Source organism: Desmodus rotundus, chromosome 6, assembly GCF_022682495.2.
Source record: "Desmodus rotundus isolate HL8 chromosome 6, HLdesRot8A.1, whole genome shotgun sequence".
Taxonomy (NCBI): Eukaryota; Metazoa; Chordata; class Mammalia; order Chiroptera; family Phyllostomidae; genus Desmodus; species Desmodus rotundus.
The window spans coordinates 153411095-153425028 of record NC_071392.1 but is presented as its reverse complement, the minus strand read 5'-3'; the positions used below and the strand labels follow the sequence as shown (position 1 = coordinate 153425028).

Genomic DNA, 13934 nt, shown 5'->3' with positions numbered 1-13934 from the left:
AGACTCTGTTTCCCCACCCCCTAAATGGGGGTAATAATAATACCTCATTCCCGGGGTGGTGGAGATTCAGGAAACCCATGCACACTTCCTGGCCCCTGTGAGCCCCTGGTGGGAAAGGCAGATGTCGGGGGCTGTAACCTTCCCTGCCTGGTCCTGGTCCTCGGCTGTCACCCACAACCGGACCGCATTGGCCAGAAAGATAGAAGCAGGACGTGAGTCCCCGTCTTGTGTCCAGTGTGGCAGGCTGGTGTTTTCCCCAAGCTGGTATTGATCTGTAAAGCAGTCCAAGAGAGGAGGGCATGTATGCTCCTGGAGATTTTCAAAGCCCAGCTCGGTCTGCCGCCAAGCCCACGCCGGGATGATGCAATGCCACGCTCCCTTGACGGCCACACCTGGCCTGGAAGGGCAGGGGTGAGGAGCCTCAGGGGAGATCAGCTGCAGGCTGTTATTATCCCCATTTTACAGATCAGCACACTGGGGCCCACCCAGGTGAAAGGGTGAATATGAGGTCACCTAGTGAAGAGAGAGAAAGTGCTAGAACTGGAACCTGGTCTTCTTCCCAAGCCTGGGCCCCTAACCACTGCACAGCACTGCCGCTCTCCTGTGAATGCCCATGGGCAAGCGTCCGTATGGCCATGAGACCCCAAAGGGAAAGGCTTTTCTTGGGAGGCATGTCTTATGCAGCAGGGACCTTTATGGAGGACCCTGTGTTCCCCAGTGGGGTGCTACCAAACACACCACCTACAAATGAGATCAGGGTCCCAGCTATGTCTCCCAGGAACCCTGCAGCCCCTGGGTTGTGTTGAGAGGCTGGGCTTCCGTGGGAGGGGGGTTTTCTTCCGGCAGTCACCAGTCACCATGTCTCCAACACCACAGTGCCCCAAAGCAGGGCTTGCCCAGGTCCCAGCCCGAGTCCCAGCCCGAGTCCATGGTGACGTCACTGTGTTTTACTTTTTCACAATCCTTGCCAGTGGATGTCTGTTTGGTGCCGAGGCTGTGGTTGGGGTTCCGGGTTGGCTGAGATACCCAGAAAAAACCGCAATTGCTCAGGGCCTTCCACCCACAGGAACCAAGGAGGCCAAGCCAAGGAACTCTGCCAAACCCAGTTCCAAGTCTGCCCACTGGGAGGGTCTGGCTGAACCAGGGCTCCCTCTGCCCACCCCTGAGTCTGCGCTCTCTTGCCCAGGGCCTCAGACTGAATCCACAGGGCTCAGGCCCAGGCCCTCCTTGCGTCTGTGTCCTAGAAAGTGCTAGAAGACCTGCTGGGGAGTGGGCAGAGGAACTGTAGGGATGTCGAGAGAAGGGTCTGTTTCTGAGAGTCGGACTCTTGCCCTCACACTATCTTCACACTGCTCAGGCTGGCTAAGGACGAAGGTACCAAGAGGGGAGGGGAGAGGAAGTCCCAGAGAATTGGGGAAACTGAGGCTGAGAAGTAAGCAGGATTCCACCTTTAGAAATCACTGGGGAAGGTTGCAATTTTATCCTGGGAGAGTGACGAATTAAAGGTAGGTGTAAGCAGGAGGGGCCCACCATCCAACTGGTGTTCTAGAAAGATCTCTGGAGCAGTGATACCAAAGTATGTATCAGTCAGGGTTCTCCAGAGAAACAGAACCAATCGGACATAAGTTATTTACCTCTCTGTGATCTACCGAGACCTTAAGGAACTGGCTCCTGTGACTGTGGACCCGGGCAAGTCCAAGTTCTGCAGGGCTGCCCGAAGGCTGGGAGCTCGGGCAGGATTTGGAGCTGCAGTCTTGGGCCTGGGCGGGCCACATCACCGATGAGCTCTGATGTGCACCCAGAGGCCTCTGGGGGTCTGGGCTAGGTCATGTCCCTGAGCTGTGGAACAGTTTCTGCCCAAAGCTGACCTTGGTCTGGGCTCCTCTTCTCCTGCATTCAGGCGCCCCCTGCACCCCCCGCCCATGGCGCATCCCTGCAGCTGTCCAATGGGAGGTGTGAAGTCCTCGAGGGTCAAGGTCGTGTCTTATTTCAGGGACCATGGCATTAACACAGTGCCTATTGCCTAGAAGGTGCTCGATAAACATGAAAAAAATGGAGGACTGTCTGTCCAGACGCCATCCCTGTATGGCATGTATCTCTCACCACCCCACCCCCCGCCTCCCCCTGGACCCGGGGGCACTCGGCCCCACACACCTGCAGAGCAGAGGTGCTTACAGGCCGTGGGGTTGGGGATGGAGCAAACCTGGGGTCGCATCGTGGTCCTGATATCTGCACGCAACCTGTTTACAAATAAATGTTGATGGATTGATGGACTGATTGATTCACTCATTCATTCGTTTAAAAAAATTTCACATGTCTATTCATTAAACTTTCATTGGGTGCCTATGTTAGCCACAGTCAGGTGCTGGATTCACACAACAGAGTCGGGGCTTTGACCCCTGTCTTAACAAGGTCACCTTCTGGGCAGGGGGAATTCGCTGAGAAAATAAAATAACGCATCTTCAGGACACTGACAGTAGAGATGAGCACAGGGTGTTAAAGGAGCCTGGGAGGAACCCTAACCTGGTTGGAGGGAGGGGGCAGCTGAGCTCAGCCTGAAGGATGTGAAGAGTCATCCTGGTAGGGAGCAGAGTGGGAGCGGTCCGGGAGAAAGCCACTGGGTGGAAGGGTCCGTCTGGTCGGGCCAGGGCAGCCTGGGGCCAGTGTAGAGCAGGGGAGAGGTTTCCCAACGCAGCAAAACTTTGGCACTCCTGCTGGGAATTCTTTGTCTTTTCCTGCTTCTCAGCATCCAGGCCAGCAGCTCCTCTAGTTCTTGCCATAAAGAATTCACCCTGTGCCAGGCTGAAGTGAGCCCTCCCGCCCCACCTCCCTTCCCCGTCAGGGAGCCTGAGCCAGTGGGGAGAGGTGGGGGGCTGGCGGAGGAAGGGTGGTGGGGACCACCTCAGCAAGCGGGCTGTCGGCAGATGCCAGGCTCTCCTCTCATCGCAGAAATCCATACCCGTCCAGGGCAGGCCTAGATGTCCTGCCTCGCTGTCCCCATCTTTAAATGGGGGTAGACAATCCCATTTCAATCAAAGGAGGCTCATTAGCCATTTTATCCCCTTAGCCTGGGACAGAACAGACCCAGAGTAGCAGCTAAAACACATGCGTGGAAACATGAAAGGCTCGGGGGACACAGGTGTTAAACACGTGGTTACAAGTGGGAGGAGCGTGCCTTCACCAGAGGAAACTTCATGGGGGATGGGTCCCTTTAGGATCCCTGAGGTGTGGTGCTTACCTGTGTTTTCGCTGGTTTCTCCCTTAGGCCAGGGACTATGTCTTAGGGGACCTGTGTCTTAGTGCCTTGAAGAGCCAACGAACGTTTGCGAAGTGCCCGTCATGTGCTGGCCTCTGTTTAGGCCCCTATCCCTTTCAGGCTCCCCCCGGCCCCTTGCGGGGAGGAGGCTCTTACGTACCGCGGGCTCCATGAACGTCATAGTCGGGTCAAGTCACTGCCTTTGATTTACACCGGAGATTGGAAAAGGACATCATTTTAAGGGCCAGCATCTCCTTGTGTGGGTCCGTGACCCTGAACCCTATGCTGAGAGAGATTCTGTGGTTGTGGACAGCTGACTGGTGGCCCCGCCCCCCAAAAGATAGGACCACACCCTAGCCCTAGCAGCCTGTCCATGGGATGTTATTGAAAACCAGGGATAGGGAGATTTGGAAAACTACATTTGTAGAGGAAATTAGGTTAAGGGTCTTGAGAGGAGTTTATCCTGGGTGACAAGGGTGGGTCCTGAAATTATTGGTAAGTGTTCTCAGAGGGAACAGAAGGGGAGAAGGCTGGTGAAGGAAGATAGAGACAGAGGCTGGAGTTTTGCAGCCACAAGCCAAGGGGCATCTGGATGTGCTAGAGGCTGGAAGAGGCAAGGAATAATCCCCCCACACACACCCTAGAGCTTTTGGAGGGTGTGTGGCCCCATGGCCCCCTTGGTTTTAGACTTCTGGCCTCCAGAGCTGGGAGAGAATGAATTTCTGCCACGTTAAGCCGCCTAGTTTGTGCTATTTTAAGGGAGCACAGGAAACCAACACAGTGGCCTTCTCAGGGCTCAGCGGGAAGGAGTGTGGGGATGGACTCATGATGTCTGCGTGGGCAAGAGAAGGCGAAGTGCAAGGGGCCCATGCCAAGTATCGCCGACCTTGCTTTAGATCAGTCAGGGCTTCTGGTTAGGGGCTTCCTCTGTGCCGGCAGATACGGGACCATTCCGTCAGAGTGACTGAGCCCTAGACAGAGATCTCAGAACAGAAATCAATCAGGATGTACCTCCCCTGGTGGGCGGGTGGAGGGGTAGAGGCGAGGACGTGTGAGTAGCTCCATCGTCTCGGCTGAATGAAATAATCCCGAAGGGGGGAAACCTTCTGGGGACTGGGGGAAAGGAAAGGTGGTAGCTGGACTTCTTTTTTTTCTTCCTCCTTCTGTGCTTCTGATAGGACCACAGAGAATCATCCAGAAAATATAAGCGCTGACATGGGCAGGGAAGTCATCCTGGACGGAGTCCTGCTTTTGCTGGAGTCGCCCATTCTGGTGTCTAACGGTCCCTCCTGTCGGGGCCCTCCCTTCCCCCCACCCCTGAGCCCTTCACGCTGCCATGGAAACTTCTGTTTTTCCGTGCAATCCATGACAAAATTATAACCGAACTCCCTCCTCCATGCAGCAAGAGGGAAGCCCAGGGTGGGGACAGGCCTGTGGGGACATGGTCTCAAACCCTGGCATTCACCCTTTCTTGCTATGTGATCTCGAGACGTTTCTGTCACTAGCCCTCAGATTCCCCATCTGCACAGTGGGAAGAAATTAACACCTACCTCAAGGTGCTCCTGTGCGGATTCCGCTAGGTCACCGACACAAATGTGGCCAGTACCTGAGCTTCGTAACTGTGCAGACAGGTTTAATCTACCAACTGTTGACACAAACAAACAGACTCACAAAATCAGTCGTCCCGCTGAATGGACCCCTTTGCAGTGCCCATGGGTGTCTTGCCTGGACCCGCAATAATCGCCATTTTCTGAGCCCTGTCCGCGTGCCAGGCGCCGTGTCTGGCTTTTCTGCCCACCGAGCAGCCCGTTCTTACAGCCTGCATCACTGTGCCCGCAGAGCAGGGGGGGCACTGAGGCTCAGAGAGGGGAGTGGCTTGCCCAGGGCGACATAGTAAATGGAAGATTCTCTCTGTCGTCGTATGGCTCAGCCTCCGCCCCGAGGACTCCTTCTCAAGTGCTCCTTCACTGTGCTCGGTAAAGGGAGTGGAGCCCAGGACCCCCGTGCTCTCCTTGGAACACGGACAACTTGCGGAAAAGGAGCGCGTTCCCACGCGCCCGCGCGGAGGCTGGTGCCCGGTTCCCATCTCTGCGTGTGTCAGGAAAGGTGCATGAGTGAGTGGGTGAGTAGTTGAGTAGTGGAAGGTTTTTAAAAACTGTCTTGAGTTTTAATAAAGTGGAACCTTTACGCTCTGACGAAGGAGATCTGTGTTACTGCCCACCTTCTAACCCCGTTTCCCCAGTGACGCCGAATGTGTCGGGTGGTCCTCTGTCTGAGAGGCTTAACAACATCTGCTCCGACTTGGCCAGGAGGTGGGGCCCAGGGGTCGTGTAAGAACCATTCGGCTTGAACGTGCTGGGGGATGCTGATCTTGTTCGCGCTCCTTCCCCAACAGCACCCGGCGTGTAGCAGGCCAAGGGCTTCTTTGCTGCATGAGTAATAATGACTCAGTGCTATTCTCAGCTGTTTCAAAGTCATTAATTGCGGGGCCGAATTGTCCTGGTTTGGAGCAGGGCTCCCTCCTCTCCTGCAGGAACCAGCTGCGAGCAGGGGGGTTGGTTTGAGCTGGTCCTTCAATTGGAGGGGTGCTTATCTATTCCTCGGCTGCTGCCCAGAAAGGGTTAAGCCTTGGGCAACGCGCCTGGGTGTTCTCCAGCCCTGCCTTGCCCCATTACCCTGCCTCCAGCTGAGAGCAGGCCATTAGTTTACTCATAAACAGGTGGCACACTCCACCTGAGCAGCTAGGGATCAAGGCCATTTTCAAGCTGCAGCTCTGAGTGCTACTTCCTGATCCCCGGGGCCACCCACCACCTCAGTCTCCGCAGTCCAGGGCTTGTCCTTCAGGCAGCTAGCTGTCTGTCCTCTGGAGACCCCTAGGTGTTTAGTAGGACCTTGGGGACCTGTGATGTCCACACAAACAGAGGGGGAATCCGTGAGCAGGCTTCCAGAATTGAGGAAGGCAGAAGAGCCCTGGTCAAATCCTGCACACCGGCTGAGCCAGGGGCAGCCTGGAGACCCCTCATTCCAGCCCTGAGGCCGGTGTCCTCCCGAAGTTCAGGAAGCTCCCCAAACCCCCTACTTCTAGCCCCATCTGATCTCAGTGCATGGTCTTTCTCCCAGGTGCTTCCTCCCCACCAGTCAGAAGAGAGGGTAGCCACATGGACGGTCCTGATTATGAACCGCTTAACGCGGCCCAGGAGACCGCGACCCCTGGCCCACCACTTATGTCTGTATGGCCCATGGACTAAGAATGTTTTTTTTTACCTCCCGAAATGATTGAAACAAAAATAAAAGAAGGAGCCTATACCGTGATATGTGAAAAGCACATGAAAGTCAGATTTCAGTGTCCACGCCGTTTATTGGAAAGAGACACGCTCATTTGTGCAGCCACCATCGAGGGGGGCTTTTGCGGGGCACAGTGCTGAGTAGTTGGGGGCGCACACAGCTCCGCACAGCTCCAGGGAGGCCACACGGGTCCCCTGTCTGCTGCGCGAGAGGACGCTCTCCAATAGGAGCTCCCTGACACCCACCACAGACCCGAAGTCACAGGTGGACACACTCACGTGTGAGTCTGAATTAGATGAGATGTTACCCGCCCCAAGCACCCTGCCTTCTCATCAGTAGAACTGTATTCCAACATATTGGACTGGATGATCATTGTTTTCATTAATAAAACGTGGAGAATTCTTTTCTCTCTTGTTGCTTTCATAGTATCTTAGGTTTTGTCTCTTGGCCTGCAAAGCATAAAGTGTTTGCTATCTGGTCCTTTATAGAAGCTTTCTGACCTTCGACCTACACCCTTGAACTGTGTTGTTATTTTGTCTTCTCAACTCCATGTCCTAGGTCGTCTTAACCCTAAAAATCAGAGCCTAAAAATCCTTCGCAGACCACGGGCAGATTTGGGCTCGAAATGTTCTCACCACTCTCAGTGGAGCGTGAAAATATAAGGGGAGGAGGAACTGTTGAAATGCAACCCTTGTCCCCGCCCCCTGGCCAGCTCTCTTCTCCCCCCTGGAGTGTGCAGCATCCCCCTCCATACGCTCAGGGCTGCCTCCGTGACTCATCAAGGGCCCATTGATCTTCCTGTCCCCTGCTCTGCCTCCCCGTTAATTAATCCTGGTCAACGGATGCATCAGCTGATACTGAACCAGTGGGAAGTTACATACCTAGCTATCAAACATCGTGCTAGGGGCCCGATTGCTGGGAGGTCCCACCTGGCATAAATCGCAACCCCCAGGACCAAGGTGGTGCCGTGGGAGGCGGGACCTGGAGCCGTGTTCGGCTGACGCTCCATCACTTCCTCTCTGGGCGACCTTCTTTGGTTTCTCTAGCTCTCAAAGTCTGCACCTCCTCCCCCCTGCAGAAGGTAGGGCTTGGGCCGAGGCACTCCAGACTGAAGACTGGCAGTGAGGCACATCTGTGGGGACAGAGTCAAGTGTTGCCAATGTCCTCCCACCCCCACCCCTGCAAGCAGTGAAACCCAGACCCGTGGAGCTTCCCATCCGCAGTCTCAGACAGAGTGTCTCTTTAAGCATTTGCAGCCCTTGCCCCTCACCCCTCGACCACATGCCCTCAGGATTTCTGGACCAGACTCCTCTCCCGCAGCCCGGGGCTCAGCCAAGCCCCGTTTCTTCTTCCAGGATCAATTATTTTTTCTTCTTCTTACCTTAAAGAACAATAATGAATCACACTGTGAGCCCCACAGTCCTCTCTATTATTCCCTGGTCTGCCTTTGGATTTCCTCTTTGGTTGTGTAATTTGGCCTTTACAATATCCTTTCCATGCTCACAGAAGAGGAGAGGAGCACCTGGGAGGAGCTGCTGCGGGCCGCTTGGCCTCCTGGGCCAGGAACGGGGGAGCTCTCGAGTCCTGTTTCTCCCTCACCGTCTCCCCCATCCCATTCACTCATCCAGTGCTCATGTCTTTTTCTCTTAAGAATGTCATGGATTTACCTGAGTGTTCTGCCTTGAGGCATACTCCCCTGCCCTGCCCCCCCCCCCCACACACACACATAACATGGACATTTAGATGCTGTAGCCCAGGGTTGGGGACTGAAGGTAGGTGGTTGGAGGAAGAGTGTGTGAACCAATGGTTTGGAGACATCTTTGCATTAGTTGACTTCTACAGTCCTTTCGCTCCAGCCTTGCCTCCTCCAGGCAGGCTTCCTGGACTCTCCAACACTCAGGAAGCCCTCTTCTTAGACCCTTTATCGGGGTTGGGGGCCCAGTCTTCCAGGCAATGCCAAACTGTAGAAGGCTAATAAATGCAACGCCCATCTATGGTACCATGCATGACATTGACCTCTTAGTGAGTAACCAGTTCCCCTGCCTCCATCCCTTTCTCCTTCCCCCTCTTCCTCCTTCCTTCCCTCTCTCCAGCCCTCATTTCTTCTCAGGGGAACAGAACCACAGAAGGGTCCAGGCCAGCTGGTGGAAGCTGACCAGGGAGGCCCCCTTCCGGAGCTGGGTCCTGCCCTTCAGCCGTGGGACCAGGTGCCTCATGCACCTCCCCTTCCGGGAGCTGCTGGCGCAGCTACCAGGAACTCCCTGCGCATCACAGACGAGCACTGGCAGGGTCTTTGTGTGGTCAGAGCCCTGCAGACGTTCCTTTTACAGCTGTGCCCGTGAACTTCAGGCTGCCGAAGAATGGTGTTGGGGACCTTGGTTCTAAATGGCCATCTCCCACCCAGGGAGGCTGGCGCCTCCTCGGGACCCCTCACACCCAGTCCCTTGCCCAGTCAGCACCCATGGCAGGCCTCCTATGGCGAAGGAGGGAGCCTGAGGAGCTGGCAGTGATGTTATCGACAGAAATTGTAGGACTGCAGTTTGGGCAAATTTGGTGGCAGTGGGATCTAGTGGGACAAAAAGCTTCAGGGGCCTATATGTTAACTCTGCCTATGACCTCATTTCCCTGGCGACACTGTGGAGTCCCCTCCCTTCCCGGACTCAGGGTTTCTTTCTATACGGCAAGGCGCCAGCCTATTTCAAGTTTTCTGAGGCTATTAACTGACACTGTCCCTTCCCTTTACCTCCCTTGGCCACCCCCATATCCACCTCTCCGGCTGGGAGACCCTGGCTCCCTGTGGAAAGGGATTCCCCAGGAAAGGAGCCGTGGGGGCTCCAGGGAGGCCCACATTTCACTTCCCAGTTTCCCCGATTTCGCTGCCCTGTGGTCAGTCCCTGTCTCCCCAGTGCTCAGCCAATCTGTTGGAATCCTCGCTGTGTCTCTTTCATCGAGTTACATACTCTCCTTCTCTGGGCCTCAGTTTTCTCTCCTGTGAGATGGGGACAATAATATTGATTGCATTGGACTGTTTTGAGGATTAAGTCCAGCAGGGCAGGCCAAGTCCTAACGCAGGGCCTGGCACATGGCAAGCCTGCAGTGGCTGCCGCTGGCATCATCATTACTGTTGCTGGTTTCGGCCACCTCCCCTCTGCATTACTCTGGGGCACAGAGCCCTCCAGAGACCGCGGGGGCAGCTTGGCATGGCCTATGCAGGCGGTCAGGGGGCCCTGGCTTGAGCCTTCTATCTGCACATCTGAGGAGGGGACTCCCACCAGAAAACCTCCAGCTTCCATGCACAATTCTCAGCGTGCACTGTGCCAGGCACCCCAGTGTATCTCCCATGCACACACTTGGGGGCTGTTGTGAGGACAAAAGAGCTCCCACCGCATGGCCCTCGCCCCAGCACCTGCCCACGGCCCTCCATGAACTGGACTCAATGGTGCGGTTGCCGTTGCTGCCAGGATCAGCCACGTCTGGTGTGATGAGGTGCCAGCGTCGCAAGATCTGGCTGGGGACTTCAGGCACATTGCCCTCAGCTTTCCCGTCTGAATAATGGGGTAGCCCCATCCCTTCAAGGGGCCACTGGGGGGTCACAGCACAGCTGTGAGGGCGGCATGAGCTGTGAACACCGGGCCGTAGTTTGTGCTCAGTGTGGATGGGCTCCTTCCACGCACCTGCCCCATGCCTGCAAGCTCCCCTCTTTTCCATGGGGGCTTCGTCCTGTCTCCATGCCAGCGTGAAGGTGGGGAAGAGCCTTGGACCCATTCTTTCTCTGCCTGCTGTCCCGAAAGCCGGCAACTCCAGGCTGCACTTGGCCCCAGGTTGAGTTGGCCAGCAGCTCAGAAACAGGGAAACTCACAAGGAAGAGATACGTGTAGTTTTTTCTTGATTTGCTTTATTTAAAAAGAAAATAAGAAAACAAAACCCCACACTTCCCAGGGTATGCTATGACAAGAGGGCAGGCATGCAAAAATACATATAAAAGCAAGAAAAATCCCTCCCAGACCCGTGGGCGGCGGGAGCAGGTGGTGGTCCCGTCTCCCAGGCAGTCACCTCTCCCAGGCTATGAAAACAGAAGTGCCTGTTCGGCCTTGTTTCTCTTGGACTCAGCCACCTCCCGCTCACTGGTCCATGACACGCACCCAAGAAGCTGCTCTATACAAGGTTTTGCAGGGTAGCCCTGGGGTGGGGGACTTGGGGTGCACCACTACTGTCCCTTTCCTGCTCGAGGTCTCTGGAGCTGGGGAAGCGATGCCCCTCTGTGGGGAGAGGCTGGACATGCTGTCCTGTGGGAGCACAGCTTCAGTTTCCCTCCTTGCAAGAGGGATGTCTGCAGGGAAGGTGGGGGCCACAGAGTAACTTAGACCCAGACCAGATGTGCCCAGGGCTGGGCTGAGCTTTGAGGGATGGCCAGGGGGCACTGGAGGTACTCCTGGCTCTCTCTGCCACTTCCTAGTTTGTGTGGCCCTGGGAGAGTTACTTAACTTTCTAAAGCCCCAGTTTTCTCATCTGTTAAAGGAGGAAGTTCACATGAACCCCATACGGTAACTGTACATAGTAAGTGTAGCCATACCTTCCAAGAGCCTAGTACAGCTCCCAGCACATACTAGGTGCTCAACGAATAGCTGCCACAGTTACTGTTAACCTAGCACCAGCATTTCCATTGCAAAGTTGGTGGGAGTGTGCTCAGGTATATAGGACAAACAAGGTTTACATCACCTTCTAGAAACAGGGTAGAGATCTCTGAGCATCCTGTGTCTGTTGGGTCAGTTTAGAGGTATGGACAGCAGGGATGCTGGCCAGGAGGGCCTTGGCACGCCCCCCTGGCTCAGGAGGGCTCCATTTCAGACATCGGAGTCCTCCCTGGGGTAGAAGACGTTGTTTGTGTTGGCACTGTGATAGAAAGGAGGGCTGACCTGGCTGAGGGCAGAACCTCCGTAGCCCAGAGTGTTGGTGGGCTCAGGGTTGGCCCACTCAGCCCCCACCCCCTGGTTGGTGAAGGGGCCCACATGGCTGCCAAGGTTGGTGAGTGGGGTGTAAGTGCTGAAATTCACCGGGTTCGGCCCCATCTTGTCAGCAGACTCAGGGCCCAGACCTGGTGGGACCACCGGGCGGCTCATGGCGCTCGGCCCATTCACATAGGTGGTCATGGTGGAGAAGAAGCCACTGAGGCACGGGGTGCTGGACGGAGCTGTGGACGGCTGCTGCTCTGGGGGGCTGGTGGCGCCTGGTGAGGTGGTTTTCAGGGCATCCTGGGCGTCTGCTGTCTTGGTGCCGTCTGTCTTCTCCGAGACCGAGGAGCTCGGGGTGGAGGACCCATCCGACTTCCTCTTCCTCTTCCTGCGGAAATTCCCGTTGTCGAACATCTTCTCACAGTTGGGGTCCAGGGTCCAGTAGTTCCCTTTGCCTGGTGCAAAAGCAGGGAGAGGTGAGTAGAGAGACAGACAAAATGCTCAGCTTCTGTGTCTCCGCATCAGGACGACCAGACCACGAGGCCTGAAAACTAAGGCGAGGCACCCACAAAGACGGTGAGCCCAAGTCAGAGATGGGGAAATGGAGAAGAGCCGCGAACCAGCCCCACCCACAGCCTACCCATCTTCATGTGAGCGCGCCCTCGCACTAGAAAGAGGGAGAGAGGCATGAGTCCTGAAGCTGGTCGCCTTAGAAGAAGTTCAAGGCTGGCGTGGGGGTGGGGTGGGATGGAGAGACCCAGGTGCTTCCATCGCCGAGGTGAAAGAAAACTCGGGACAAAACTGGGGCTCCCTGAAAGTCTCCGGCGTGGAGTCCAAAGAAGGACTCAGGTCCGGCTTTGCTCCTCCCGGACTGGGGGACCTCGGCGAGCCTGAGTTTCCCAGTCTGAGAAGTGGGCGCTCTCCCTCCTCCCTCCGGCTGACGGGCAGGGCAAACACGCGGTGTAGGCTGGAGGTCCGAGGCTGAGCTAAGGCCTGACCTCTGCCTGCCCCTCTCTATCTCTCGGCCTGAGGGTAAGGCCAGCTAGTGGCTGTGAAGGGACAGAGAGTCCCTTGCCGCCTGCGCGGTAGGCGGAGCTGGGTCCGCGTGCACCAGACCTTGGCTTCCTGGGGGGGAACCCGGCGGACTTCACTTCTGCAAAGCGGAGACGGGCGTGTTTACGACTCTGCGCACATCTCCGTGTTGTAGAAACTCACCCTTCACAGGGAAAGGTCCCCGGTCCGGCTTAGAGAGACCTCCGCTCGGCTCCCATTCCAGCACAGCCCCTTCTGCGTCCCCCCACCTGCGCTTTTCCCTTCGTGCAGAACGGCTGTCCCGCAAGCTACCCTGCAGCGGTGCTTTAAAGGAGGTGATGGAGCTGGGGCAGCTGCGTAACGTGTCTCCTATCGTCTGTCCAACAAACGCCCCGTCTCTTCCCAGGGACCCCCTTGGGCTTTTCGTCCAATCTCTCATCCCCCCCAGGACTTCTTCTCTGCAGGCTGCGGAGCGCGTGGGAGCGCCAAACCCTCACACACACTATCTCCACCCCGCCGCAGGCCTCTGGAAGAGGCGCTGGTAGCGTCCCTGTTGTTCAGACAGGGAAACTGAGGCTCAGCCAGGATGGAATGTTCTCCTTCACAGCTGACGCCCCCTCCCACCCCCACGCCGGCCGCCCTCCGGTTTCGGGAGGCGCGGTGCAATTCAGGACTTTCTGGAAAGGGGCAGGCACCGAGGGAGGCTTCCGTGGGTGCCCCCCAGTGGCTTGCTGAGAGAGCGCCTCCCCGCCCCGCGCCCCCGGCCCCCCGTACCTGGGTCGTCCTCGTCACGGGGCACCTTCTTGAAGCAGTCGTTGAGAGACAGGTTGTGGCGGATGGAGTTCTGCCAGCCAGCCTTGCTCTTGTTGTAGAAGGGGAAGTTGTCAGCCACGTACTGGTAGATCTGGCTGAGCGTGAGGCGCTTCTCGGGCGCCCCGTGGATGGCCATGGCGATGAGGGCCGAGTAGGAATAGGGGGGCCGCACCAGCTTCATCAGCTCCTCCTGGGACGGCATGGGCAGCCAGCCCAACTCGCCACCCCCCATGCCAGACACGCCGGGAAGCATCTGCCTCTGCACCCCATAGGCCTGCGGCAGGTAGGGGCTGGGGTTGGGGTTCGGCCCGTACGGCTGCGGGGCCATAGACTGCCCGTTGTACCAGACGTAGGGGTTGGCGGCGGCCCCGTACTCGCTGCCCCCCTCAAAGGAGGGGTTCCGCTGAGGGCCAGGCATGCCCTGTGGGTGGAAGACGCTCTCATAGTAAAGGTTCATCTCGGGGGGCTCCTGGCCGATGCTGGGGAACTGCGGGTTGCCCAGTGGGGGCGAGGACCCTGGGGGATCGAAGGAGCTCATGGTGGGGCTGGACTCTGCTGGACTCTGCGCAGACACCTGCCTGGCACCTGCTCCGAAA

The 13934-nt window shown here is 56.7% G+C and overlaps 1 protein-coding gene across 1 annotated transcript; it reads right to left on the bottom strand.

Annotated features, from left to right (window-relative positions):
* Positions 1-10472: 10472 nt before the first annotated feature.
* On the bottom strand, positions 10473-13930 carry FOXI1 (forkhead box I1). Its single transcript, XM_024577125.3, has 2 exons — positions 13300-13930; positions 10473-11948 (listed from the first exon to the last, which is right to left on the bottom strand). Exons 1-2 carry the CDS (start codon positions 13874-13876, stop codon positions 11386-11388), a joined length of 1140 nt encoding a protein of 379 aa, XP_024432893.2. The 5' UTR covers positions 13877-13930; the 3' UTR covers positions 10473-11385.
* Positions 13931-13934: the final 4 nt, after the last annotated feature.